This window comes from Clavispora lusitaniae, assembly GCF_014636115.1.
Source record: "Clavispora lusitaniae strain FDAARGOS_655 chromosome Unknown tig00000003_pilon, whole genome shotgun sequence".
NCBI classification, from domain to species: Eukaryota; Fungi; Ascomycota; class Pichiomycetes; order Serinales; family Metschnikowiaceae; genus Clavispora; species Clavispora lusitaniae.
The window spans coordinates 1,827,530-1,853,109 of NW_027093975.1; the positions used below are offsets into that span (position 1 = coordinate 1,827,530).

At 43.6% G+C, this 25,580-nt stretch overlaps 15 protein-coding genes and 1 non-coding gene across 16 annotated transcripts; 8 read left to right on the forward strand and 8 right to left on the reverse strand. All coding sequences in view use genetic code 12, as the record gives it.

Annotated features, from left to right (window-relative positions):
• Positions 1-71: 71 nt before the first annotated feature.
• BNA4 (kynurenine 3-monooxygenase) lies at positions 72-1,469 on the reverse strand (the record flags this gene model as incomplete). Its single annotated transcript, XM_002619688.2, has 1 exon — positions 72-1,469. The coding sequence occupies one exon, from the start codon at positions 1,467-1,469 to the stop codon at positions 72-74; it is 1,398 nt and encodes a 465-aa protein (XP_002619734.2).
• A 155-nt stretch (positions 1,470-1,624) lies between these two features.
• FOB63_000841 (uncharacterized protein) lies at positions 1,625-3,112 on the reverse strand (the record flags this gene model as incomplete). Its single annotated transcript, XM_002619689.2, has 1 exon — positions 1,625-3,112. The coding sequence occupies one exon, from the start codon at positions 3,110-3,112 to the stop codon at positions 1,625-1,627; it is 1,488 nt and encodes a 495-aa protein (XP_002619735.2).
• Positions 3,113-3,297: 185 nt separating this feature from the next.
• On the reverse strand, positions 3,298-6,165 carry ULP3 (SUMO protease; the record flags this gene model as incomplete). Its single annotated transcript, XM_002619690.2, has 1 exon — positions 3,298-6,165. One exon carries the CDS (start codon positions 6,163-6,165, stop codon positions 3,298-3,300), a length of 2,868 nt encoding a protein of 955 aa, XP_002619736.2.
• Positions 6,166-6,744: 579 nt separating this feature from the next.
• Positions 6,745-7,425, forward strand: FOB63_000843 (uncharacterized protein; the record flags this gene model as incomplete). Its single annotated transcript, XM_002619691.2, has 1 exon — positions 6,745-7,425. The coding sequence occupies one exon, from the start codon at positions 6,745-6,747 to the stop codon at positions 7,423-7,425; it is 681 nt and encodes a 226-aa protein (XP_002619737.2).
• Positions 7,426-8,033: 608 nt separating this feature from the next.
• On the forward strand, positions 8,034-8,311 carry WH11 (Wh11p; the record flags this gene model as incomplete). The annotated part of the gene is made up of 2 exons (XM_002619692.2): positions 8,034-8,227; positions 8,302-8,311. The coding sequence occupies 2 exons, from the start codon at positions 8,034-8,036 to the stop codon at positions 8,309-8,311; spliced, it is 204 nt and encodes a 67-aa protein (XP_002619738.2).
• Positions 8,312-8,717: 406 nt separating this feature from the next.
• CDC21 (thymidylate synthase) lies at positions 8,718-9,671 on the forward strand (the record flags this gene model as incomplete). The annotated part of the gene is made up of 1 exon (XM_002619693.2): positions 8,718-9,671. The coding sequence occupies one exon, from the start codon at positions 8,718-8,720 to the stop codon at positions 9,669-9,671; it is 954 nt and encodes a 317-aa protein (XP_002619739.1).
• Positions 9,672-9,789: 118 nt separating this feature from the next.
• On the reverse strand, positions 9,790-10,902 carry SGO1 (Sgo1p; the record flags this gene model as incomplete). The annotated part of the gene is made up of 1 exon (XM_002619694.2): positions 9,790-10,902. The coding sequence occupies one exon, from the start codon at positions 10,900-10,902 to the stop codon at positions 9,790-9,792; it is 1,113 nt and encodes a 370-aa protein (XP_002619740.2).
• A 214-nt stretch (positions 10,903-11,116) lies between these two features.
• Positions 11,117-11,542, forward strand: DAD2 (Dad2p; the record flags this gene model as incomplete). The annotated part of the gene is made up of 1 exon (XM_002619695.2): positions 11,117-11,542. The coding sequence occupies one exon, from the start codon at positions 11,117-11,119 to the stop codon at positions 11,540-11,542; it is 426 nt and encodes a 141-aa protein (XP_002619741.1).
• A 125-nt stretch (positions 11,543-11,667) lies between these two features.
• Positions 11,668-15,156, reverse strand: FOB63_000848 (uncharacterized protein; the record flags this gene model as incomplete). The annotated part of the gene is made up of 1 exon (XM_002619696.2): positions 11,668-15,156. The coding sequence occupies one exon, from the start codon at positions 15,154-15,156 to the stop codon at positions 11,668-11,670; it is 3,489 nt and encodes a 1,162-aa protein (XP_002619742.2).
• Positions 15,157-15,550: 394 nt separating this feature from the next.
• On the reverse strand, positions 15,551-16,381 carry RPF2 (rRNA-binding ribosome biosynthesis protein; the record flags this gene model as incomplete). The annotated part of the gene is made up of 1 exon (XM_002619697.2): positions 15,551-16,381. One exon carries the CDS (start codon positions 16,379-16,381, stop codon positions 15,551-15,553), a length of 831 nt encoding a protein of 276 aa, XP_002619743.1.
• A 291-nt stretch (positions 16,382-16,672) lies between these two features.
• Positions 16,673-16,744, reverse strand: FOB63_005508. The gene has a single exon. It is a non-coding gene; the product is annotated as a tRNA-Gln (tRNA).
• A 1,136-nt stretch (positions 16,745-17,880) lies between these two features.
• FOB63_000850 (pepsin-like aspartic protease) lies at positions 17,881-20,043 on the forward strand (the record flags this gene model as incomplete). The annotated part of the gene is made up of 1 exon (XM_002619698.2): positions 17,881-20,043. One exon carries the CDS (start codon positions 17,881-17,883, stop codon positions 20,041-20,043), a length of 2,163 nt encoding a protein of 720 aa, XP_002619744.2.
• An 827-nt stretch (positions 20,044-20,870) lies between these two features.
• On the forward strand, positions 20,871-22,088 carry FOB63_000851 (uncharacterized protein; the record flags this gene model as incomplete). The annotated part of the gene is made up of 1 exon (XM_002619699.2): positions 20,871-22,088. The coding sequence occupies one exon, from the start codon at positions 20,871-20,873 to the stop codon at positions 22,086-22,088; it is 1,218 nt and encodes a 405-aa protein (XP_002619745.2).
• Positions 22,089-22,181: 93 nt separating this feature from the next.
• CDC7 (serine/threonine protein kinase) lies at positions 22,182-23,894 on the reverse strand (the record flags this gene model as incomplete). Its single annotated transcript, XM_002619700.2, has 1 exon — positions 22,182-23,894. The coding sequence occupies one exon, from the start codon at positions 23,892-23,894 to the stop codon at positions 22,182-22,184; it is 1,713 nt and encodes a 570-aa protein (XP_002619746.2).
• A 509-nt stretch (positions 23,895-24,403) lies between these two features.
• FOB63_000853 (mitochondrial 37S ribosomal protein mS45) lies at positions 24,404-24,991 on the forward strand (the record flags this gene model as incomplete). The annotated part of the gene is made up of 1 exon (XM_002619701.2): positions 24,404-24,991. One exon carries the CDS (start codon positions 24,404-24,406, stop codon positions 24,989-24,991), a length of 588 nt encoding a protein of 195 aa, XP_002619747.2.
• A 95-nt stretch (positions 24,992-25,086) lies between these two features.
• On the forward strand, positions 25,087-25,509 carry FOB63_000854 (Eukaryotic mitochondrial regulator family protein; the record flags this gene model as incomplete). The annotated part of the gene is made up of 1 exon (XM_066102500.1): positions 25,087-25,509. The coding sequence occupies one exon, from the start codon at positions 25,087-25,089 to the stop codon at positions 25,507-25,509; it is 423 nt and encodes a 140-aa protein (XP_065958562.1).
• Positions 25,510-25,580: the final 71 nt, after the last annotated feature.

The window sequence follows — 25,580 nt, forward strand, 5'->3', positions numbered from 1 at the left end:
GGAGAACTCTACTGGCGCGCTTTATTTGTCACTTTTATTCATTAGGTATTCTCTGCGATTACCTGGCGTTTCTAACGGCGGAACCTGTCCCAGTACTGAGCCACCTTAGCAATCCCAATGGCCGCAATGGACCCTACTGTCACATACTCGATGCATCTGAGTACCCGCCTCTGTCTCTTTTCGATTTCCACAGCCTTAGAGTAGCTTATATCTCCACGGAATGAGATCATGGTGTACATTGGAATCCACGGGAAAAGGACACCGTTGGCGTACTTTCCCAAGAAGTAGTCAACCTTCTTTCTGAACAAGAAAAATGGGTCAATAACTTTGGTCGACATTTCATAGTAGTTGTCCATTGCAAGCTTGCAAATGGTCTGAATGTCCTTCCTTCTAGCACCAGTGTACTCTGCAAATGCCAGTTTTGCATCACCGTTATTCTTGTCAATTAGCTTCATCAACACATGAACATCCTCAAAACCGCAGTTCATGCCTTGTCCGTAGAACGGAACCATCGAATGCGCTGCATCTCCAATAACAATAGCATTATGGCTTGGATTTGTGTATGGACTCATCTCCACTTGCATCAATGATCCACGAACTTTACTGTTAAAAGCTGTGCGCAATCCTTCTTCACCAATAAGCTTGTAAGCGTCAGGGAAGCTTGTTTTGAAAAACTCGAGGTACTCCGTATCGTTTGAAAAAGACTCAATCATGCCCCAAGGACTGAAAAACGTCGATGTAAAAGACCCGTCTCCATTGGCCAAAGCAATCAACATGTAATCTTTTCTCGGCCAAATGTGAAGGTGGTTAGGGTCAATTGCAAATCTCTCTTCACTTTTTGGGTCCTTTCCTTTCACAGGAGGAATGCTGAGTTCCATGTATTGCATGTCAATGTACTTTTGAGAGAAATCCATTCTCATGGTCTTCTGCAATTGATACCGAAACTGTGAATGTGCACCATCTGCCCCAACAATGAAATCAAATTCAAATCTCTCTATATTCAGGTCTTTTGTTTGAAACTCTAAGTAGGATTGCTGCTCGTTAACGCTTCCGAGGCCAACTAATTTATGGCCAAATTTTGTTTGCACCTTTGCGGCATCAATTTCGTTCAATAAGCACACATTCAAAAACTGTCGGTCGATCGAGTTGATACTCTCTCCAAAAAGCCCATAAATTTGAGATTCTTGTTTGGTTCCAGTTGCATCGTGAATCATGCGGCCCTTCATAGGAATTACATGCTCCAATACACGGCTGGTCATTTCTTCGTCCACATACTTCATGGCCCTAATACCACGGTCGCTCACAGCAAGATTGATTGACCTCAAACTTTTTCTACTCTCAGAATCGCTTCGTGGATCTGGCCTCAACTCGAAGAGGGTAACGTTGTAACCCTTGGAGGAGAAGGCTAAAGCGGCAAGACTACCAACCAAACCTGCTCCGACAACGCCCACAGATTTCTGTTCCAGCATTTTCAATTCTTCTTCTCTTCGTTTATTATACCTTTCAAGGATGACTATACAAGAAAGTAAGTAGATAATTGGATTCCCCAGCGAGGAAAATCAGGTGATGTGTGCCTGCATATGAACAACGGTTCCAACCGTCAGACCTTGTCTCGTTTGACTCATCATTTTTGCACCTTTTTCAATTTTGCACTTTTTGTAGCGATTTGCTTCTCTAGCTCAGCAATTTGCGCCTCCAACTCAGCATTCTCGTTGGAAATATCTTTGTTGGCATTGACTAGGTTCGTCAAGTTTTCATTCATTGTGAGTTGAGCATATTTGGCACGCAATTCCTCTTCCTCCTTGCTTAGACGTTCCTTTTCTTCTTGGGCTTCTTTTAGCTTTTCTGTGTACTCTGTCAATTGTGTAACGATTTCCGCCTCGGTCTTGCTCAAAGACTCTGTCTTCAGTTTCAAGTCCTTTAAGTGAAGCAGTAAATCCTCATTTGTCTCCTTCAAATTAGTGAGTTCAGAGTCATTACCGCTGATTGCATTGACACTCATCAAATGGTACTCGTTCTCGTATTTGACAAAAGATGGTGCAATCTTGAGTGCTGCTTCCAATGTAGCTAAGTGCAAGTCGCTTAAAAACTCATTGGAATAGATATAGCTGTATAGCTCATTTCCATTGAGGTCCAAAATTTGCTTCTCTTTTTGTTCAAATACTGCCGTTAGGATGCGGTGTAAAAAGTCAAAGCCCTCGAAGACAACAAAGTCCAAGACACGAATCGAGAAGTCTTCATCCATGTCTGGTCCAATAACACTGAGAAGAAAATTTCTAAACAAACTCGACAAGTCAATTCCTTGCTTGACTATGTGAAGAAAGGTCTTTGGTGTATTGTCTTCAAGCGAGCGGCTCGCTTTGTAGCAAAACTCTTCCTTTGATAAATTGTTGAATAATGCATCTACCTTGAAAAGAATTGCCAAAACTTCAGGATTGCTCAATTCCGGAAGCTCCACCAAAAAGTGTGCCACGCGTTCCACTATTTTTAATGCTCTGTGGCTGCTGTCTGGTGTATTCGGAACTGCAATTTCCAGAATACAGTATTGGAAGACTTGCATGATCTCTTTCAATCCCTCTGAATATGCTTCCGTGTCTGGTTGAGTCGTTTCCCATTGTGCCAATTTTGCCTTCTTGAATATTCCATTGTACATGGTGGAGTCCATATGAGCTCTTATTTGCATGATCTTGAGATAAAGAAGGGGTCTCACTTCGGATGGGACGCCGGAGATGACCGCTTGTTCGATTTCTTCCACAATTTTATCTGTGATGTACTGGGGACCATAGTTTTCGAGTAGCCGGGCCCAAAACTCTTCGGAAGAGCTGAGTTTTTCAATACGCTCCTTCAACTGGATCGGCGTGTTGGCTAGTATATCCGCGTGCATGTTCATGCTATTCCAAGCATAAAGTTCATTTTGCCTCAATGCTAGCTTTTTCCCTACCGAATCTCCGCTGTCTTTTGTACTGGCCAGGTTACTTCTCGGAGGGAGTTTAGGCGGAACGTTTGGCGGAGCGAGCGGAGCTTTGTCAGAATTGGGAGAAATGGGCAGAGGCGTGACACTGTCGACGCCAGGAGAGCCCAATTCCATTGGGGTGGTTGGGTTTTCTGTCATTCAAGTGAGATTTGGAATGAAGAGAAGAAATGACGCTGAAACGGCACGGATTACAGTGATGTTACGCCTGAGAAAGTGGTCTATTTGTATCATCCACATAGTCTAGTACTAGATGCAGTAGGGGCTCATCAACGGCCTATTATGGATCTTTCCATGGTAAGTGCGAAAACGTCGTTCAGAAAACCTTACAAAGGCTCGTTTGATGACTGAACCCGTCTCCTTTTCGGCCCTAGCAATTCGGACCGCGTATTGACCTTGTCCCTTGTTGAATTTGTTCTCCCATTCCCATCTTTATCGTGTAGGCTTTCATCATCCGGGACAGTCACAACTGTGTTTTTCGTCCTGGGTGGACTAGCTGTCCCTTTGATGCTCATAAATGTTTGCAGTTTGCCCTGTAGTTTTTCCAAATTCAGTTGAATTAAATTTTTGGGCCTCCGAGAAAGACGCAGCCGCATTTGTCTTCCTGGAGAAGTATATGCTTTCTCCAGCACGATTTGTACTTCGTCTTCCAAAATATCAACCGCTGTATCAGACAAACTTGGGCTAGCATCAGTTTTGGGACTTCTTTCTTTCAAACGTGGGGAGCATTGTTTGACATCAGTTTCTCGCATAAACCTCTTGGTGGCTTCTGGAGTACTTCTCTCTGTGTTTCCTTTCCGCCGCTTCGGTTCATCACTGGAGATTCTAAGATCACTCACGCTCCGATTGAGCTCTTCGCCACTCTCTTCTACTTCTTCAATGACAAATGGTTCATCAACAGGTGCCATTGGCCCTTGTAGTGTCTCTTTGAATCTCTTAATAAGAAGCTCGCATTGTTTTACTTCAATTTGGGGATTGAAGTAATTATAGTTGGAAACAAATTCCAGTATAGTCTTCTGCTTGTCCTCGTTGTATGCTTTAGAATGATCTTCAAAGAACTCATTGAGAAACTTGATTGTGTGTGGCTTGAGACGCATTTTCATGCAAAGCCTGCGGATTTGAGGATGTTCAATTTGATAAACTATTCCACCTTCATTACTTTCGAACGAATCAGTTTGTGGAATCTCAGTACCAACCACTCGAGGATCTAAAGTTCGAATGGTGTTAGCCACTGGTGATTTCTCCACCGCCTCTATACATTTAACTTTTTTCTTCGCCGACGACTCTATGCCAAGTTGTTCGGAACTTGACTTCCTCATTAAGGTTTCTTTATTAGCTCCATTTGGGGTAGAAGAGTCTTGGGGTTTGTCGTTACTTTCTGCCTCCTGAGATATGGTTTCATTGGCATCTTTAGGTGGTGCTTCTTCCGGTTTCGATGAATGATACGATATCAATTCAATTTCATCGTCCGATTCGTGTTCATCTGGCAGAGCGGCAGAAGCATCTTCACTCAGAGATGGTTGTTTCAGGTGGAGATCAAGAAGTATATCAATGAATGTCTTGCGTAATCCACTCCTCTCCGATCCACTGAAGTAGTTCTTCTGGTTCTTTGCAAACTTCTTCCACATCCTTTCACATACAGATGGTTCCCTCAACCACTTCCTGACATTATAGATCACATGAATACCACAGTCATTGAAATTCCTCTGTCTTGGCACTCTCGCAGTAACCATGCGAATGGAGTCAGTATCAATCTCCACACCGTGTTTATCCCTGCAATACTCAGCAATTAGCGTCTTCAAGGGTGAGACAATATTCGGGTGAGTTTGGCGCAAAGAATCAAACACAAATATTTCTGCCACAATTTCCAGGTTATGAGGTGAGTCCTTCTCATTTTCCAAGCCTCTTGCTTTCCGTTTCTGTGCCCGTTTTGCATAACGTAGTAACTTCGGTAGATTTTTTATGATACAACAATACCAATGCAAATGCTCGTTAATAGGCATGATTATCGCTTCATAGCTCATAAGATCAACCTTACTGAGCCATCTTTTTATGTTCTCGTAATAGTCAGGTACCTCTTGGTCTTCCGCTTTCGACATTAGTTTGGTGAAGAAAAAGGAATTGAATGCATAGACATTAGATTCATCAACCAGTTTGAACTCATTAACCGCTTTGTCGATCTCATATGCAATAAAGAAATCGATGAGTGTGTCATTGATCCAATCGTTATTATATAACGTTTTGAAGTCATTAAATGCAACTATAAATTTTTTGCCATTGGTCAATGTATGCTTTAACGGGGGGTCAAAAGGGGCTGGAGTTTCTTGAATTACTGGCTCATCCTCGTCTGCCAGATTGTCATCTTCATCGAATTCACCAGTATTATCTGCTTGAAACAGCATCTCGGGGTCCTCTTGGAGCAATTTTGTCACTGCCCTCGTCTTTCGTCCCATATAGACCTTCTGCGTAGCAATATTAGGGTCACTTAGCTCTGTTGGTAGCCCGTTTCGGAGGATATTGTCTGAATCGTCCTTAAGGTTTTCGCTAGTAGGGTCACTTGTTACAACCTCATATAGTTGTGGATCCTTCTGAAGATCTTGGCGTCGCTTGATGCACAAATCATGAAGGCTCATTACGTCTTCTTCTGGAAGAACTTTAAGCTTATTATCGAGCCATGAAGCCAAAAACTCAATGAATTTCGCATAAGGCTTGGTGAATTCCACAAAGAAAAACCCGAATCGTTTTTCAAGCACGATCAAAAGCTTCAGGCAGTCTTCGTTGCATGCAATTTTTCGAATCGCATCTTTAGGAATGGCCATCTTGTCTAAGAATGCTTTCCCCTTGACAAAATAGATGTATTCTTCAGTAGTAGAGACTCGTAGACGAATTTTCCCCTCAGTCGAGGCCTCGATGAGGTTGAGGTTGTAGTCGACTTTGGAAACACCCAAGGATATTTTCGAAACTTCGCCTAGCCCGCTATCTAGAATGGCTATGGGAAGGAAAAAGCATGTTCTAACATCCTGAGACCGCACCATCTCTGACGGATTAGAAGGGTTCATGACATAAAGCGCCCCAGCGTTTACATCGTCTGTAGGTATGACAATCTTATGCACGGGCCCAATCAACAGGTTTCTGGGCAGGGTCCCACTATATCGCTGCTTCCGGAGAGAGGAGAAGTCTTTCCGTAAGGACATTGCGAAGATGACAAATTAAGGGAAATCTTGGGCGAAAATCTTTGTTCTTATGGTATGTGTATGATCTTCAAACGCTGCAAAATATAGCAAGCGTAATGTTTGGCCAATTAGCTCGGCCGCTTTCTATGTCCACAAGAAGCCAGCTTCTCAACCTATGTTCCTACAAATGCTAACGATGTTGTACTGCATACTTCGTCACAGTTGATCTGAAGGTGACTTAAGATGCTGTGTAAAAGTCTATCAAGTTAATGAAGAGATTGTTGTTTAAAATATATAGTGGCTAGAGAAAGGGATGCCTTTCTGTTTTTGTTCCTCATTACTTTTGCTAGTTTGTCCATCTAGTTAGCGAAGATCAATATCAGATGAATAAAATTTTCAAGCAAAGGAACAAAAACTAGAGAGACTGTTCTTACAAGAGGTGACTATGTTGGTGAGGGTGGTCTAAGCCAAATCCTTGATGAAATAGATTGCAGAGTTTGTCTTCAGCTTGATTTCAAGTGACCTCGGAACTGAAGTCACGTGCACCGTTTTACAAGAGTGCGGAAGTCCTTAAGCATTTCAATGCCCCAATAACCTATCATGTCTATTCTAAGAACCTTCACCAGAGTCACTTCGCCAATCTTGGCCTTTGGATTGGGTTTCGCTTTGTTTCCTGCTGATTGGCGAAGAGGACGCTGGGCGCCCGAAAAGTTGACCCACTTCAACACGGATGTAATGCATGAATTAGAGAAGAAAGAGTTATTCAAGCAATTAAACAACGATCCCGACATTGAAAAGTACTACTCAAGCGAAGCGTTCCCTTCACAGCACCGTAAAAACCATGTGGGGTCGGGACTTTTGTTTGGCCCCGACTTGTTTGAGGTGGACCCAGTCTTGTTCCTTAACCAAGGAAAAGGTGAACTAACCGCCTTCTATCATTTGGGTGGAAGGTTGATCAGCCAAGATGGACAGATCCACAATGGTGTTTCGGCCACTATTTTGGACGAAGGGTTGTGCACCTGCGGGTTCGCCAAGCTCCCTTCGAAGAAAGGTGTGACTGCGAACCTCAGCATTGATTTCAAAAACCAAGCCCCGCCAAATTCCACTGTAGTGCTAAAGGCGCATGTTGTCGAAGCCAAGGGTCGCAAAGTCGTGATCGAAGGAACTCTATCGACGTTCCCACTTGACGGAAGTACGCCATTTGAAATTGCTTCGGCTCGGTGCGTTTTGGTGGAACCGAAATGGTTCAAGTACTTCCGGTGGTTTCAAATTGGATTATAGCGGTTCTAATTGTGACTTTCGATGTGAAAATGCCATCTAGAATGATGTAATGACGAGGTGGCGCCCATTACTGTGGGTGGGGGTAAACTTACCACAATCTTAGTCTGACGCAATTAGCGCCCATACACAACGCAAAGCGTGAATGCCAATGATGGCGCTTGTATGGTTCTGGATGTGAAAATCGCGAGAATGCAGAATAGGTTGAAATGACAATGCGCCACCAGGCTGGTTGCTGCAATGGCTGCTTTCCAACTGTGGTGGCAAGAGATGTGCAATGACTACTTTGATATGGCCCGGTCTAGTAATGGTTATGGTGGTATAGACATTCCGAAATGCATGTGAAGAAGCATTGGAATTCCGTTAGGTGCTTCTTTTACGCTCGCTTAGCAGCGCCTTGTCCTGCAAGCAACTGGTCGCGTATGCTTTTTGCCTAAAAAAGAATATTGCTACTCGCCACAGCAATCATCATGGGCCTGCATGGGGCAAGTTAGCATCACTCTGCTTGAATATGGGGTTGCTTAATTGCTGGCAAGAACAAGTATAAATAGAGGCTCGGATGGCGTCTACAATTTAATTTCTCATTCTAATCAACAAGACTACAATTAACAATGAGTGATCTCGGCCGCAAAGACATTTCTGACAAAATCTCCTCCTCTGTCAAGCCAGACAGCCAAAAAACTACCCCAGAGCTTGTCAAGGACAAGGTGACTGACACTGTTGACAATGCTGTTGGCGACAACACCAGATCTGGTGACAAGTCTTTCCTCCAACAAGCTTCTGACGCTGTCTTTGGTGAAAAGAAGTAAGTTAGCCGCTGAATTGATGTCAGTTTATAGCTAAAATATATTATTCTTACTATTCATACTCGCATTGTAGATTCGGTTAAATAGGTGCGTTAAGAAGGCACCGTGAACAAAGATGTATGTTGGAACCGCTGCATTCCTAAAGTTTTATGACTATAGGTAACATTCAAACAAACAATAACTTTTACCTTTTACGTAGTAGTGTCTTTTCTCTTGGAGCATGCATTTCTGTATTTTTTTGTGAATGCGACACATTCCACAGTAACGCGAAACGTCACCGGAAATTATTAATCAGATAGACAATTGATTTTTAAGAATCTCTTTCCATTCTCCAACAACAAAACTTGAAACCTTTTCCCTATGAATTACTATCAATTTCACTAGTGAATTCCAAAAAGAAACCTTGACTTTGCCCATTAGCCTCTTGTCCTGTACTTTGTCTTCACTATAAGTAACGCGACGCGTAATCATTTCAGGTTATCAATCACTATGACTGCTAGCACGAATCCAGCAGAACAAGCATACCTTGATTTATGCCAAAAGATTATAGAAGAAGGAGAGTTCAGACCGGATAGAACTGGCACAGGCACAAGATCTCTCTTTGCTCCTCCTCAACTAAGGTTCGATCTCTCAAATGACACTTTTCCTCTCTTAACCACAAAGAGAGTGTTTTCAAAGGGCATAATCCACGAGCTTCTCTGGTTTGTGGAAGGTTGTACTGATGCTAAAAAGTTGTCTGCAAAAGGCGTTCGGATTTGGGAGGGAAATGGTTCGAGAGAATATTTGGATAAAATGGGTTTAACCGATCGCAGAGAAGGCGACTTGGGTCCTGTTTACGGCTTCCAATGGCGTCACTTTGGTGCTGAATACAAGACTTGTGACGATGACTACTCTGGTCAGGGCTTCGACCAGCTCCAGGACGTGATTAAAAAACTCAAGACTAATCCATACGATAGAAGAATTATTATGTCTGCTTGGAATCCCCCAGACTTCCCCAAAATGGCTTTACCTCCATGCCATGTCTTTTGTCAGTTCTATGTGAGTTTCCCTCAACCATCTTCTCCCGAACCTTATGCTCCCAAACTGACCAAGTCCCAGGCGAGACCTAAGTTATCATGTCTCTTATATCAGAGATCTTGCGACATGGGCCTCGGAGTTCCCTTTAACATTGCGTCTTATGCATTATTGACCAAAATGATTGCTCATGTTGTTGATATGGACTGTGGCGAATTCATCCACACATTGGGCGATGCCCATGTTTACCTAGATCACATTGATGCCTTAAAGACTCAATTGGAGCGCACCCCTAAACAGTTTCCTAAATTGTTCATCAAAGAGTCCAGAAAAGATGAGATACGCTCTATAGACGATTTTACGTTTGATGATTTTGAGATTGTTGGTTACGAACCTCTCCCAGCTATCAAAATGAACATGAGCGTTTGAGTACCGTTTATTCACTGCCAATATAATTCCCTGTTGCCACGTAAAAAAAAAAAAAAAAAGAACCAAATAAGCATCATTCGCCTATTTGAATTCAGTATCTTTCTTATTCCTCTTGTTTTTAAATTACTCCCCGGTGTTTTGTTCTCAGTAAGGCCAGTCTTGTCTGAGTTTCCAACTCTTCGGGTTCAACAAACTCGAAAATCTCCTTATCTGGCACCTCTTCCTCCCTCGTTACAATATCTTTCGCTTTTCTCCGAAGCGCTGCTCGCCGCCTATTCGTAACGTTGGATAAAGGTTTTCTTGTTGCCTTGGATTTGTTTATAGTGTGTCTTGAGGTCTTATTATTCTCAGATTCAGTGTCGTCCTTGAAATCGTCATTTTTGGTTTGAGAAAACCTGTAGTTTACAGGTTTTCGGCGACTGGAGCGATCTAGCAGTTGTTTCTCAGTTTCGGGCTGCAACTTGATCCTCTTAGTCTGGCCTTTTTCCGGACTCAGCACAAGCTCTTCCACATTTGGGAGGTTATTGTGCTCCAGAGTGTCCATGTGAACTGAAAATCCTTGGGACGACTCAGGCAAGATGTTTCTTTCGTTTTGCAATTCAGTTGCTTCTTCTCTGCTTTGGCCCTCGATCATCGCCATATCTACATCTGGCAGGACAGAATTTGCTCTGGATCTCTCAGTAGTTTCGCCTTCATTGTCGCCCCAGTACTCCGCCTTTTCACCAAGAAAAGACGCTAGATTGTCGGTGGTGGGCGTTGATGTCACTGGCTTACTTCTCCCAGGCAAAGCCGCCTCGACCACAGAAACCATGGGATTTTCCGGCAAGCTTTCCTCAGCACGGATTTCCAGCAACGTTGCCAAAACATGCCCTAGTCTTTCTAAAATGCTTGTTTCAATCTGGCGAAGTCTCTGTTCCAATTTTTCCGAGTTTCTGTGTCCGTTTGCCCCATTTTTGAGTAAGGCATTTTGTCTTATTAATTCGTTCATCTTAGCTTCCATTTCTGACATCCGCAGGGCCATCTCTGAATTTTTCATTGCAAGCAGTTTGTTTTGTGCAATGTAATTATCAACAGTAGAAGGTAAATCACCAGAATTGGTGTTGGAACTAGGATTTGGAAAGTCGGGATCTCCTTTATCAGTCTCTGGTTTAGAAGCATTTTGTCCGTATACCATGCTTTCCCGGCGCTCTTTCGCCTGGAAATATTGTGACCCAATGGAGAGACGAGCCATTACTGAATAAAGAAGGATCAAAATTTATCTTTAGTAAACAAAAGATACACAGTGCGAATACACTGATTCAGGTGCATTTCATTTTTGCAGACAACATACAAGAGCTAAAAAAAAAATATAAACAAAAAAACACAGGTATATCAATAATTCTATTTTATATTCAACTCACTAGATAAGTGATATCTTTGACTTCAATCAAGGGTCCACGAAACATATGACCTACATACAGCATATGATCAAACTGCATCAACAATCGCGTTGTACAACTCCACGTTTATCTTCAATGAGTTCGCTACAGAGCAAAATAGAGCAGAAAAGGGAAGAGCTTGAAAATCTCCAGGAGTTGAAGAAATTTACAGAGATACTAGTGAAACAACTCGAGCAAATAGAAGAGAAGTTCGCTACGATGGCAGACGGCGCCGAAAGCGTGTCTCTTGTTCTTTCCAACTGGAAGAATGTCATGAATTCCGTATCTTTGGCGTCCCTCGGGCTTCTAAAGTATTCTTCAAAAGACTTCAAAGAGAATGTTCCGCTTCCAGAGTGTCTAGTGCGGATAAAGCTTGACAAAGACGACGAGCCTGATATTGAAGGTGATAAAGAGGAACTGGGAGTTGCGAAGTCCCCCCAAGGTGATAAGTGATGATGGTGAATCGATACGAACAAAGTCAAGCGCTACAATTACTTGGCTCGAATCATAAGGCTCCATATTTGTACTATAGTGTATATTAAGTGGTTATTAATATTGGGAATCATAGATGTTATAGGCTAGTTTTGGCGAACTTCAGCTTTGATACTATCCACCCAGGATGCAAGATTGTTGTTGTGGACCAAATCGTAGAGTGTTTGTAGTAAAGGCGAGCGTTCAATATCATTGCCTTCTTCAACAGATTGGAGGACTCTGTCCAACATTTGCATGATATCTTTGTTGAACGAAACAAGACTGATTGTGTGAAACAACGTAGTGTCCCGGATTCTAGTCTTGTTAACCATGTCTGTTGTCTCACTTGTAACACAAATAGACTTCCAGTCATCCGTGGTGGTCAATAGTTTGAGCCACACTTCGCTGGCTTGTTGCTGAAATGTTGAGTCGTTCCCAATCAGAGCGGCAACCATCAAAGCATCTGCAAATACTTGCTTGAATTGATTCACGGGCTTGATAATTGTTAGGAGGGTAACTAATTGTTCTTTTTCCAAAGGATGCTCGTTAACAAATCTTTCGAAATAGCTCAGTATTTCTTGCTTAACAGCGTCCAGTGGGATGGCAGGATTCACGAAATTTTTCATAAACCAATCTAAAGTAATGAGAGATTTTTGTCCTTGAAGAAACAGGGAAACCAGGTGGAAAAGATTGTTTTGGATTCTGGTTACAACAAGATTGTTTTCCGATTCGATTGCAATCTCTTCGAGAGCCATGATATTTGGAGAGACGGGATCCTTGAATTTAGCAGCAATGGCCGTCAACTTAGCCAACGAAAGATTAAGCTCTCTGTTTTCTTGGTTATCCATCTCTTTGCTGTTGGAGAGAGTCATCAACCCCTTAGCTGCCTCCTCAAACTTACTCACCAATAAGTAATGGATCCATGCAACTTTCGCAGATTTGGTGTGGTTTTTCTTGAAGAACATTTCAAGATATTCTTGAAATGAACCACAGTCGAGGATTAAACGGTGAATCTTATCAGCTTCCAAATAGTAGGAAAATAACTCTGCTGCAAATTCGTATCCATATTTTTCCATGAAGTGACGAATGTGTTCCTCAATATACTCTGGAGATGTTTGGTCTCTTTCTTTTTCTAAAACTGCAGCAACCGACAAAAAATCGTGGTATTTTTCAGTGATACGCAAAGCATCATTAACCAATCCATGTTTGAGCATTGCATTCACCCACTGGCTTTTCCTGTTTGTATACCATTTTTGGTATTCAGTAAGTTGATCATCGTTTGATTCTTTCATGTATTTCACCGCAGAATTGACCAAATAGTATAAAGCTTCAGTTAGGTGTACTAATTGCATACGGCTTGGTGTCGAAGAAAGATACTCAAACTCCTTATTTGAGGAGCAATAAGCAATGCTGTAGATATCTTCGGCAACAATTAACAACTTGGAATCAAAAATCCAGTTCTTGACGGCCGTTTTTTGTGTAGTTTGAGAAACATACCGTTCCTCGTTAACAAAAACAGCTTCATATAAAGTTGTCTCCAAGATCTTGAGTATCGCTGCTGTTGAAAAGTCATTCTGATGCAAAAACTCAATGAAACCAGTCAAAACGTCAAGAATGTTATCGACATTTTTCGCGAAAAATGTTCTGAGAGTGTCTTGATTATTTGATGTGTTAACAAAGCTCTTGCTTTGCATGAAATAAACTAATTTCTCTTTTAAAAGCGATGCTTCAGGGGTTTCCACATCCACCAAATTCCAAAGACCTTCAGAAACTGCCAATTTTTCCAACGCGTAGACAATCTCTGGTACAATAAACCATGCATTGTCAAAATTCTCCTGAGCAAATGCAATGAGCTGATGCATGAGATTAATGCGCACAATGAAAGATTCTCTTGTGCTTGCGAATATAGATGGAAGATAAGGCGAAGAACTGTCTAGAATCTCAGAGATAACGAACTTGGTTGCAGTGCTGATAACTTCATCTGCGTAACCTTCAGAAACATTGAAGTCAACGACAGAAGAGTCATGATAGTAAATAGCTTGTTGTATGCGAGATTTGAGTAAGTAGACAGGATCTGTTGGATCAATAGATGTATCTTCAATGTTCTCTTTGACATCATCAGTACTATCAGTAAAGCGCTCAACCCGCAAAACACCATAATCTCGAGTAATTAAAACTAAGGACGGATTGGACTCTGTTGCTTTATCCTCGTAACCTAACCCAATGACTTCGACCGAAGATTTAAGATTAACTGTGTCTTCCCATTTTGGTTTGAAGTACAGGAATGTAGCAGTGGATGCTTTAGTCAAGAACTTGGTGTTCATGTCGGTCAAGATAATGGAATTCCCAACGACAACAAAAGCAGTCGCACCGGGGCTTGGAATGAAAAGACGTGGTTTAACAACCAGAGAATCTGACAAGCTTGTGTCGACTTGAGGAAGTTGGTGAGAGCCATACACTAAAACGCCACTATCATTAATTTTCATGGTGACCAACAAAAGCCGTTTTTCGTCTGTACCATGTATGGAGCTCTGTACGCAAATCAATGCAGTATACAAGTCATCAAAGAGCTGTGAGTCCGAATCCAGATCGACTTGTGGGCGCAACGGCCATAGGTCAAGATATTTCACATCGATAACTGCACCGGGAATGAAACCATCGATGTTATTCTCCAAGTATGAAGGTAAGTTAAAGTTCAAGGTTCTTCTATGGTTAATGTGAGGAGAGCCAGTAGCTGAGAATTGGAAGAAAACCTTTTTGAAGGCACCTGCAGCATCTTGGATGATAATCTCCTGAGCCAGTCCATTGCCTGTGATTCTTCCTGTTTTGATTGACACGATCTCGTCTGAAAGGTGGTCGCCATCACCACGTTTGAACCAGCCAGAAAGTAACCTGAATGACTTTGATGGCGCCGAGAGTTCCACCAAAGACAACTTTGGAGCGCCTTTGAAGTCCCGCAACAAAATGAGAACCACCCGTTTCCAAGATGTAGCAACCACCACTCCAGCAGGTTCGACATTTTCAGCCACAGTGATACATTCACCTTGAGCCAGCAGAATAGGTACTGTCGTCTCTATTAGCTTGCTGTTTATGAGTCCCAAAGCTGGTGCATGTTGAAGACTTTCGTAAAAACGAACATAACCTGAGATGGAATTGATAATAACTAAACCTGGGTCTATGGTAGATCCAGGTGTCGGCAGAGTCAAAATCGCCAACTGTAAGCCCTGGTTTTCGTCCTGCAACGGGAATTCAAAGGTAAGGGGAACATTATCTGTGGATTTGTAGGGCCAAACATTGATGGCTCTATCGCCAATAACCAAAGCACACTTGGAGGTATTATCCGCGTAGCCATTCAAGAGCTCGTTGGACTCATCCATGTTGTTGCTGCTCAATATTGGGGGGCATGCGGGAAGTTTAGAGACACAATACTTGTCATTCTTTGTTAGTTCAACTCCAGAATAAACACCAATGTTTGTGAGACCAGAAAAGGATGGAGCTTCAGTGGTCGAGTCGGCCAAGAAAGATTTTCTAGTAAAAACCGCCGAGTCGGCATTGCCGAACTTGCGGGGTTTGAAGAGCATCTTTTGATCCGACATGGCGATGATGTCTAATGTTTTGTCTGGTACGAAAAAGACAATATCGAAAGTCGTGCGCACATCCCACACAACTTTGAAGAATTCCGATACACTTGAATAGAAGAGCAAACAATACAATAAATTAGAGAAAGTATTAAGAAAAACAAACTACGAGATTGAGGTGTACAGAGTTCCAAGTGGTAAGACGAAAATATGTATGTACTGACAGTTACGCTATATTACGAAGACCAGACGTGAGTTGGGAGCCTGAAAAAACAGTGTCCGAACGATACCACTATCAAAACTTTAATCACCTCACGGCCAGTTGGAGATAGTACGTGAAGTAACGCCAACCGTATGACGTCCCTACGTAAATCAGTCAATATGTTCATTAATGTAGAGGGGTAGTCTCGTGCTAAACTTTTTGCTTCTTGGCTGCTGGCTCATCATCAGCAACATAGTCTTCTTCATCAAACTCTGCGTCGTCAACTTGGTCATACTTTGCTTTCAAACCCTTCATCTTCCTCGTTTGCATCTTACTCAAGTCTTGGGTGCCCATATGAATCTTAGCAACCTTGTCACCCATGAAATCAGTAGTGACATTCTTCTTGACCTTAGCTTGTAATTGCTTAGGTTTAGACAATGCATCCTTCTCCACTTCTGGAGCAGGAGTCACTCTTCTGCCAATCTTGAAGTCAAAACGTGGACCGATCTCGTCCACTTCGACTCTAGGGATCTTTTGGCCACTCTTGTACGATTTTAACTTGTACACTCTAAAATGCAAAAGAGGCAATACCGAGGAGTTAGGGTCCTCAATTTCGCCCACAGATAAGGAAATGATGTATTGCAAACCTGCAACATCTTGCAAGTCTGTCTCGTCTCCACGGTAGAAATCCATGAATAAAGACTTGATTTGCTGGAAAACAGGATGACTGTCGAACGCTGGGCCGTTGAATGTGAACATAGGCTTCAAGCCCACAGGAAAGGTCAACTTCTTAAAATCACTAAACAACTTAGGGTTCTCTTGGATGGTCAACTCGATCATGTCGTAAACTTTGTGGTTGAAGAAACGAGCAAAAGTCAAGGTATTAGGTCTTTTCTTGTTGTGAGACGAGAACACCATAAGCGATGTATCGTTTTTCTCAGAAAAGAACTCCAACCCGCTGGCATCTTCGAATGGTCTGATAGCGTTCTTTTTCGAAAACTTTTTTGCGTCTGGCTTTTTCAAAGCCATCAAGTCGACCATAGCATCATGCAAAAACTTGTTTCCTGTCGCACCTGGGACGAATAAGGCAGTCTTTGTATTTTCAACCAACTTGGCCTCTTTTTTAGCCAAGGCTCTTTTGGAGCGGGCATTCTTTGGCTTGCTGAGCAAAAGTTAGTACATTAAAACTTTGATGTTAAAAAATGAAACAACTAGTACATACATTGTTCTGATCATGGCGAAGAAAGTGATTGAAGAAGGATTTAGTAGATGCTCATCGGCCTGTGTGCAAAAGAGATTGGTGCGCGAACAAAAAAAAAAGACGAAAAAAAGAGGTCGTACCCGGATTCGAACCGGGGTTGTTCGGATCAAAACCGAAAGTGATAACCACTACACTATACAACCATCTTCGAACGTTATATTTTCTGAGTAAATATGACGAGAGGAACAGATGTGGAGGTACTGCTTTTTATGGCTCTCAGTCTCTTTTCATATGGCCATAATTCTCTAAGTTGTGACGGATAGAAAAATGAAATTGGTAAGTTGAAAACTAACCTTGGATTCTAATTTTTCTATTATGGCGTAGTTGAATTTAAACATACCGTTACTTCTCCGTTTTGATTATAATACAGTCATCTATTGGCCATCGGCTTTTCATTTCCACGGTTATGTGAGTTAGATATCGGACTTGACATATGCAAGAACTGTGGATTGTAGATTGATGACATTATGGAGTGGCTCTCAGATGCCTAATCGGCACGGCCCCTATATCCCGAAAAGTGGAGGTTTATGACCAAAGAAAAACATTCCGATAGGCGCACGGCACTGAGAACTGCCTTATCTGGCGACGAGCGCATATCGAGATACACGGATTCTGCACCAACATGTATGGTCGCGTGCACATGGAAAATCAAAACATTAAAACGATTACACTGGGGCCGCCACAATGGGTCCAACATAGCTAGCTACACAATGGCATGCAATTGATTTTCAAGAATCTGTAAGAAGATAGATGATGAACACAGAACAAAACGGGATATAAAAAAAAACCAAACACTTATTCACGGTGACTCAACACCACGTGATTGACAAGTGAATAATAATGTCGGGAAACGTAAAGTTTGAAGCATTGGAGCCGCACCTGTGTGCGGACTTTTGTGTTGTTGTGTACCTTTTATACGCATTATCGTAGTGTCAATTTTTCGACGACGCATTTTGGCGTCTGCGCGCATTTGACATTTCTTGTGGACCAAAGATTTAGAAAAGAAAACGTGAACATGAGGTAGGCGAAAGAAATTACAGTAACATGGAGCCGAGATAAACGCCTCCATAATCACAATGATCCGGCGTGTTACGTTATCGGGGAGAACAATGGTATTGTGTATATGCGCCGATGCATTTTTTTACGAAGCACGTCAACAGCTGTGGTGTTTAGCCGCCGCACATAATTGATACGGCCCCAATAGACCAATCTCTTTACATTAGACACCACATAAAAGGGCATGTTCAGCCCAGTTTACTGCTAATCAAGACTAAAAACCATGCGTGCGGGAATTCTCTTTCTCGTTGCTGCTGCATCTGCTTACATGCAATTGGACTTCAAGGTCATGAAGGGCCATGAGTTCAAACACTTCCAAAAGAGAGCGCTGACTAACAGCATTATTGAGAACGAAGCTTTGTTCTACTTGGCCAACATTGAAATGGGTTCTGACAACCAGAAGGTTGGCGTTCTCTTGGACACAGGCTCTTCGGATTTGTGGGTTCCTCAAACAGGATGTGTTTACGGAGAAAGTGTTGAGTGGGTTCAGAATGCAAGTCCAGCAGAGGCTGCAGCTAACTCCCAACAATGCGAAGGTTACGGCTCCTACAGTCCATCCTCTCTGAGCACGTTCAAGCGTGTGTACGATGATGTGCCTTTCAGCATTCAGTATGCTGATGAGTCTTATGCTTTGGGCTACTGGGCCCAAGACCTGGTGTCTTTCGGTCCCCTGGCTCTCCTGAGCTTGACCTTCGGTGTGGCTGACAATGTAACCTCTGACATTGGTGTCTTGGGTATCGGAATGATGGATCTTGAGTCGTCGAACAGCTCTCTTGCCGACTCGTTTGAGTACAAGAACTTCCCTGCGGCTTTGAAAGATGAGGGTCTCATCAAGAGTAACTCTTACTCGTTATACTTGGGAACAAACAACGTTTCTGAAGGTCTGATCCTTTTCGGTGGTGTTGACCACGGTAAGTACGACGGAAAACTTTACAGAATGCACATTGCCAATGAATTTGCCCTTCTTGGCGATGGTCCCATCTACTCCAATGTGATTTTGGACGGAATTTCTGGTTACGGTTTCGAAGCCGTCCAACAAACTCCAGCTTTGCTTGATTCCGGTACCAGTTTGCAGTACTTGCCTGGCAAGTACGTTGATGCGGTTGCATCCTATCTCGAAGCCACCACTTTTGATGATGACCAAGGTATGTACGTGGTTCCATGTCTGCTCTTGCAACTGACAGACTCGATCTCGTACTACTTCAGCGGAGTTGAGATTGTCGTTCCTATCAGAGACTTGCTCTACCAATACGACCAATGTTACTTGGGAATGATTGACTCTGGCGATGGAACCACCATCTTGGGTGACACTTTCTTGAAGAGTGCTTACGTTGTCTACGACTTTGACAACTTGGAAATCGCTCTTGCGCAGGCCGCAGTGGAGCCTAGAGCTGAAACCATCGAGGACATTGTCACTGCTATTCCCCTGGCCGTGAAAGCTCCATTCTACGACTACACCTCGTTGGAAATTGTCTACACTCGTGTTGACGGAAACGCCACTCTCACCACTCGTCATGTTGCTGAACCTACCTTCTCTTTCAACACCGGTCCTCGCCCATCGATTAACTTGGGCGGCACTGCTTACGCCACACTTACTGGACCTGTTGATGTCAGTGGCACAGCTGAGCCTCTGTCGTATGGACCTTCTGATGCCATTTCCGCTTCTCCATCTTCTGGCTCTGTTGCTGCCACTGTGACTGCAGAGCCATCTGGTGCTTCTGCTTCTGGCTATGCATCGTCTGCTTCTTCATCATCTGTTTCTTCTGGTGCTTCTTCTGCCGCAGGTGTTTCTTCTGGTGCTTCTTCTGCTGTTGGTGCCTCTGCTAGTGCTGTTGTTACCACTGACGCATCTGGTAACGTTATTACTGTGACTGACTCTTTGGTTTCGTACTACGCCACCTGCTCTTGTGAGGAAGAGTCCACCACCTCGGAGTCTCCATCTATTAGCTACACCACCTACACCACCGAGATTGTCATCACCACTTCTTGCACCGACATAGGTTCTGAAAGCACGTACACCACTACTGAGATCACCGAGGTTGTGGTGACTGTCCCATGCTCCACCGAGTCTGGCAGTGTCACTTCCGGAGCCTCGTCAAGCGAAGTTTCTGAGTACATCTCCACTTACACTACCGTTTCCTCGGTGTACGGCACTCCATCTGTTCCGGTTGACGTTGTTTCTTCTGGCGTTCCAGTCGGCCCTGCTGTTTCCAGCGCCCCCGCTCCTTCCAGCTCCATCCCAGTGTCGGGATTTGTTTCTTCCTCCACTTCCTCCGGAAGCGCCGTTCCTTCTACAATTTCTCCTATTGACTCCGGTGCCAGTGCCTTGAGAAGAGGTGCCTTGTCCATGGTTACCGGAGCTCTTGCCGCTCTTTTCTTCATTTAGACTTTTAGACCACTTTAGATACCTGGCGAAAACCCGCGGCGTTCCACCTCTCGCGGGTTTGGCTAATCCTGTACTATTATATAATAAACGCTCGTTGAGCTTTCCTGTCAAGACTGCATCTCCAGAGGAGAGGCTAAATGGGCGCGCTTGTTTAGCCGATGATAAAGGTAAATTTGCCATGCCAAACACCTCGAACGGTGGCCAAGTTTGCAAGAATCTTATTGGACATGTTATGTGAGGGACTCTTGAGATTCTCTGTATGAATAATCATTGGCTTCAGTATGCAACTTTAGCCCCAAATTTTTGCCCCGCTGCATCTCTAGTCGAGAACTAAGCGCAGGACCAAATATCGGACATACGATCTTAAAATGTCAGTCCTGCAGGACATGCTCATATCTAGAACAAGCTGTCAGTATGGCAGTTTCTGGAGGTCACCCCAAAACATTGTCCCTCCGATATCCTAGCCCATTATCCCATACATATGCCTTCCACTTTTTGGCCTTTTTCATTTGTCCAGGTGTGCTGAATGCCAAGTGGGTCCAAACTCTAACTTCTGCATCCTCCCCATCTCATCATGGCGTATGCAGGTGATTGCGTAGTTATCTCGCGTGAAAAAGCCTTCTTTTGTCCTCTGTAGTTTCCCTTTTTGTTAGTTGTCTCACTTTCCGCAATCGTTTTTGCCCATCTGCCAACTACCTTGGACATATCCTTTCCGTCTCCAGCTTGCGCCAATTTATCCCTGTCTTTTGATCATCCAGACAACCACAGTGCCGCGTATTCTTGTGCTCCCCAGGTTTTGTTTCGACTGTGTCTCGTTCTTTGGAGCCATGAGCGCATCTTCCAACAGAAACAACCCAGCAAGCCCTTCCGACGTTTTAAGCGGCTCAACAAGCCCGTGTCTCCCTAAGCAAGCGCTTGCTGCTCGCAGACAACGTTCGTCATCGATGAACTCGGTAGGGTCCAATTTTTCTTCCAACCAGCGAAGCATGTCCATCATCAGCTTGGAGCTGAGACGAAATTCCATCATATCTGTCGATGATAGCCTGCTTCGGCCCACGCGAAACAATAGCACAGCCAGTCTTTCTTCACTAGCCCCTGTGACATCGCCTAATGACCCTGTGAAGGATAACTTCACTCTTCCCACCAGAGTAGGCAAGTCGCGGGCGAAAACTTCCAGCGCTGTACTTTCTGATGAGGATTCGGAGTCAGAAATCTTCATCTCCCGCTTTCGATGGCGCCGCCGCTCGAGCGAAAAGAACCCTCCGAATTTCCTTTCCAACCTCAAACGTGACTTCAAGTTCAAGTACGATAGAGTATCAGAACCCCCAAAACCTTCTCCAAAGCTCTTGGACGACCCAGCTCCATCTCCGTTATCACTAAATTCAGACCTCCCGCTGCCTCAACTTTCAATGCATCTACCTTCGACAAACATTCATAATTCTTCTTCATCACCTCATACTCTTCATGTGTCTCTGTCAGCGCCGAATATTCCGTCTACTGCTTTCCCTCAGCCCTCATCATCTCCCTTGACTGCCTCGCACTCTCTTCTGACAGAAATTGAGGCTGATATTCCTCCCCTCACCCAAGGGAAGAAGGTGCGTACATCTTCCATTTCCCAGTCCATTTTCTTGAAACGCCGGCTTTTACTCTCGAAAGATATTCAACTTGAGCTCATTGCAAATCACGGCTCACCAATGGTCTCTCCAACATCTTTAAATTCGGATACTCGCTTCCCCACAGGATCTGGCTCCAATGCTCATTTACACAATCCTGCTCATGGTAATACTACAACCTCGTCTACTGTTGCATCTATGTCTACTTCTCCAAACGTTGAAGAAACTCCAGAGTTGGTTTCTTCTCCTCCGCACGTCGCAGTCTCCGACCATTCGGTCAGGAGTCAGAATAAACTTATTTATGAGTTGAACAGAAAGTGGAACAAAGCAGTTTTTGATTCGTGCTCGCCAGAACGGCGGAATCCGCTCGTACTGGGAGCAGGTTCGACCCGAAAAAGATCCAGATCAGCGCTGACATCAAGCACCGATTAACTAACATTATGCATTTGTACTATAATTCGACACACACGCCGCGTGTAAAACACGGCACCAGTAACCTATATCCGATTTTTGTAACCTGCTTCCCTATAGTAATATTTCGTCATCCTTGTGTGTGTCCAATTCGCTGAAAAACGGAGACTTTAAAAGCAGCGACGCTGAAAGTCGCTTGGATGGATCCATACTAAAGCACCCGTACAAGAGTTGAAGTAAATGCTTAAGGTCGTTGTACCCTTCCAAATCTTCCTTGAACTTGTTATAATCTGCTGTTGTCATTTCTTCACTGCTGTTGAATGTTGGCTTCAAAAGAGAATAATTATTCTTGTCGAGGTATTTTAGGGTATCATGAATAACGCTATCTGGTGGCAAGCACTCATTCTCCTCCTCATAACTCAAAAGCACCGTAATGAACTTGATTAGATTCCCATTATAATTGGACGCCTGAACAGCCGGAATGGTTACCTCAAGCCCACACCCATGTAACTCTGCGCATTTCTGAAGCTTTTCTACCCCGAAAATCAAAATAATCTCGATCAATGCATCGATATCATCGGGTGAATTGAACAATGGAAATTTCCGCGATAAGAGTGATAATGCAATCACACCAGCCGACCATATATCAATCTTAGTTGATTGATTTGTGCATTTGAATAATACTTCGGGTGCTCTGAATCCTCGCGTACCAGCTCTGTTTGCACGTCTTGGTGGCCTCTGGTCTACTTTGGGATATGCTGCTTTGATGTTGAGGCGCTTAGAGTGTACTCGGTTGGCCGTATTTTTTTCCTTTGATAAACAAGGGCAAGCATTGGATGACTTGTTGCTATAGGAGACCATCAGAGGCATCTTCTCTGCCAATCCAAAATCAACCAAAACACCTTTCCCCTTAAAAGGGTCGTATAAGAAGTTAGTGGGTTTCAAATCGCGGTGAATGATACCTTTACTATGCACGAATTCGAGACCATGAAAGAGCTCCCATAAGTATTTTTTCATTCCCTTAATGGGGAGATCACGATAGAAGTCACGGAAATCCGCATGCTGGTAGTAAGGTAAAATGGCAAGTACCTGATCATTATACCTCAAAATGTCAAGCAAAGGTGCCACATGAGAGTTGCCACTAAGCATGTAGAGGAGATTTAGCTCATTGTATATTCTATTGGGTGAAGATGTCACGTAGATCTGCTTCAACGCCACAAGGGGATTCTTCTTTGTTTTCCTCTGTTTTTTGGCAACACTTTTTTGCAAAGGGGGCGATTTCCACACTTGGGAGCCCAACATCACAGCTCCATTTATGGCTTCAGCTTTATAGACGGTGGAAAAGGTTCCCTCGCCTATTTTATCTAATAGGCGATATCTTTCTGCTAATATAGGAAAGCACAGTTCAAGTTTGTGCATTTCTTCAAGGACTTCTAGTGTAACTTCGTCCTCCTCAGGATCTGCCTCTACCACGTCTTTTGACTCTGCTTTACCGCTCGCAAGCGCTTGGTCAGTAGGTTCTGAAACGGGCAGTTTCTCCTTCAAAATGGCGGACCGCAAGTTCAGATCTTTGATAAAATCGCCAGTCGACTCTGTTCGGTTGAGGGTTGAAACAAACGCAGAAGAGTCTTCCTTGCTTGTTTTCGATACTTTCAGGCTCTTGTCTGTAAAGGGATCATCGGTGGAGCTAGGGCGTTTGCGACAAAAGTCTTCGTCCCGCAAAACCACTTTTTCGTCGGCAACCGAGTACAGTGTGGCCGGGTCGGTTGATTTTGCCGGTGAAACCCGCTCCCGCAACTTTTTAAAAGACGTGACAAAGCCGTCCATTAGGAGATTCTGGGCTTTTTTCTCTAACACAGGCAAACGCTAGCAGAGGCTAAACAACACGCTTAGCGCGTGCCGTAGGGGTACGGGTGTGATTGCAGAATGTCTCACCCAAGATCTATTTTTTACCATGTAGACGGATTTCTTGGTTCAATGAGACACTACGGGCATTCTCAGATTGATCTGACCCTGTTAGCGGGACAGTATGGGTGATGGGACTGATACGACGAGTCTGACTGGTGAATTTGATGCGGTTTTGCTGCGAACTCAGCTTCAAATGATCTGAATAACCAATTTGTCTTTCTCGCTGCTTGTGCAAACAAGTGTACATTTACGTGGTTCGTCACCATTGCTACTTGAAGCCTTTTTGATGGAGCATACATGTATTTATATTTAAGGTGGGCCGGCCCTCTAGCCCTGAGGGAAGTGCGACATTGAGCGAGTCGTGCGACATCCGGCCTTGGACAGAAAATTTCTTCACCGTTAGTCTAAATACTTTTCACATTTGCGCCATGTTTTGCAAACAAGCGTTCACAAGCGGCAACAAGCTGTTTGTGCCCCTTCAGATTGTTCGAGGCGCAAAGAGGAAGCCGGCTTATCCTCGATACCGTGCCGAATTGGCTCCTTTGTCCCATCCCAAAAAGGACCACGCTGGTTTTTTCCAAAGACACTTGAAGGCATGGTTGGGACCCAAAAACATCAGAGGCGAGTACTACAGAAACAAATACTACTACCCGCCTCAAAACAACACACCCAACTACATCGTTCCTAATGGTGATACTTTAGTTCTTCCGGGTAAAGAGAGTTTTTCTCGTAGCGGCATGGACTCAAAAAGAAACCCTGCGTTACATCCTTTCCCACAGAATCTTCACTGCAGAACCGCTTCGATCATTTCAGATGACTTGAAGCAGCAAATCTACAGCGAAGTGGTTGAGGATGGAGCGTTGACACAAGAAATCGCTCACAAGTATGGTATCAAGATTGCTCGTGTGGAAGCCATTGTCAAGTTACAGCAAATTGAGAAGAGCTGGAGAGAAGAGGTATGTAAATTTTTGAATTTGTGCAGTGGAAATGATGAGATTACAAAAAAATTCGATTAGTCTTTAAGACAACTACATGGTTAGACCACTTGTTACTGAAAGATTCCACTGCCACCAAAGTATTTTTGAAACTTTATACTAACATTCAGGGCACTATGAATAAGGAAATTGTGCGTTTTTCCTCCATTATGAAGAAGATGTTTCCTTTGTACGATCCTCCACGTGAGGCAGACAATTTGACCGAGATTCCTACACCACACAAGACGTTGAACCAACGGTTTTTGACCATTTCTGAGTCAGAGCCTTTCGGTCCGGTTGATGCAGCAAAGATCTTCGGTCTAGAGCCTGCTCAGCAGACTTTGGACAACTTGTCGGAGTTCAAGGAAGAAAGTAACCACCGCGTCCAATTGAATAAGGTTACCGTTGGAACGCAGAAGGATGGGGATAAGGTTCAATTTAGATTCACTAACGCCACTTCTGGAAAGGTGGGGTACCGTTATGGTGCTTCTAGGAGAGACAGAAAGAAGGACAGAGCAGTCGGTTTTGACAAGCTTGGTCGTATGGTTTACACTGTCTAATCGCATGTACATAGAACAATGGATATTTTAACAGGATGTCGGTAGTTGTGTGGTTTAGTGCTAAACTTGGT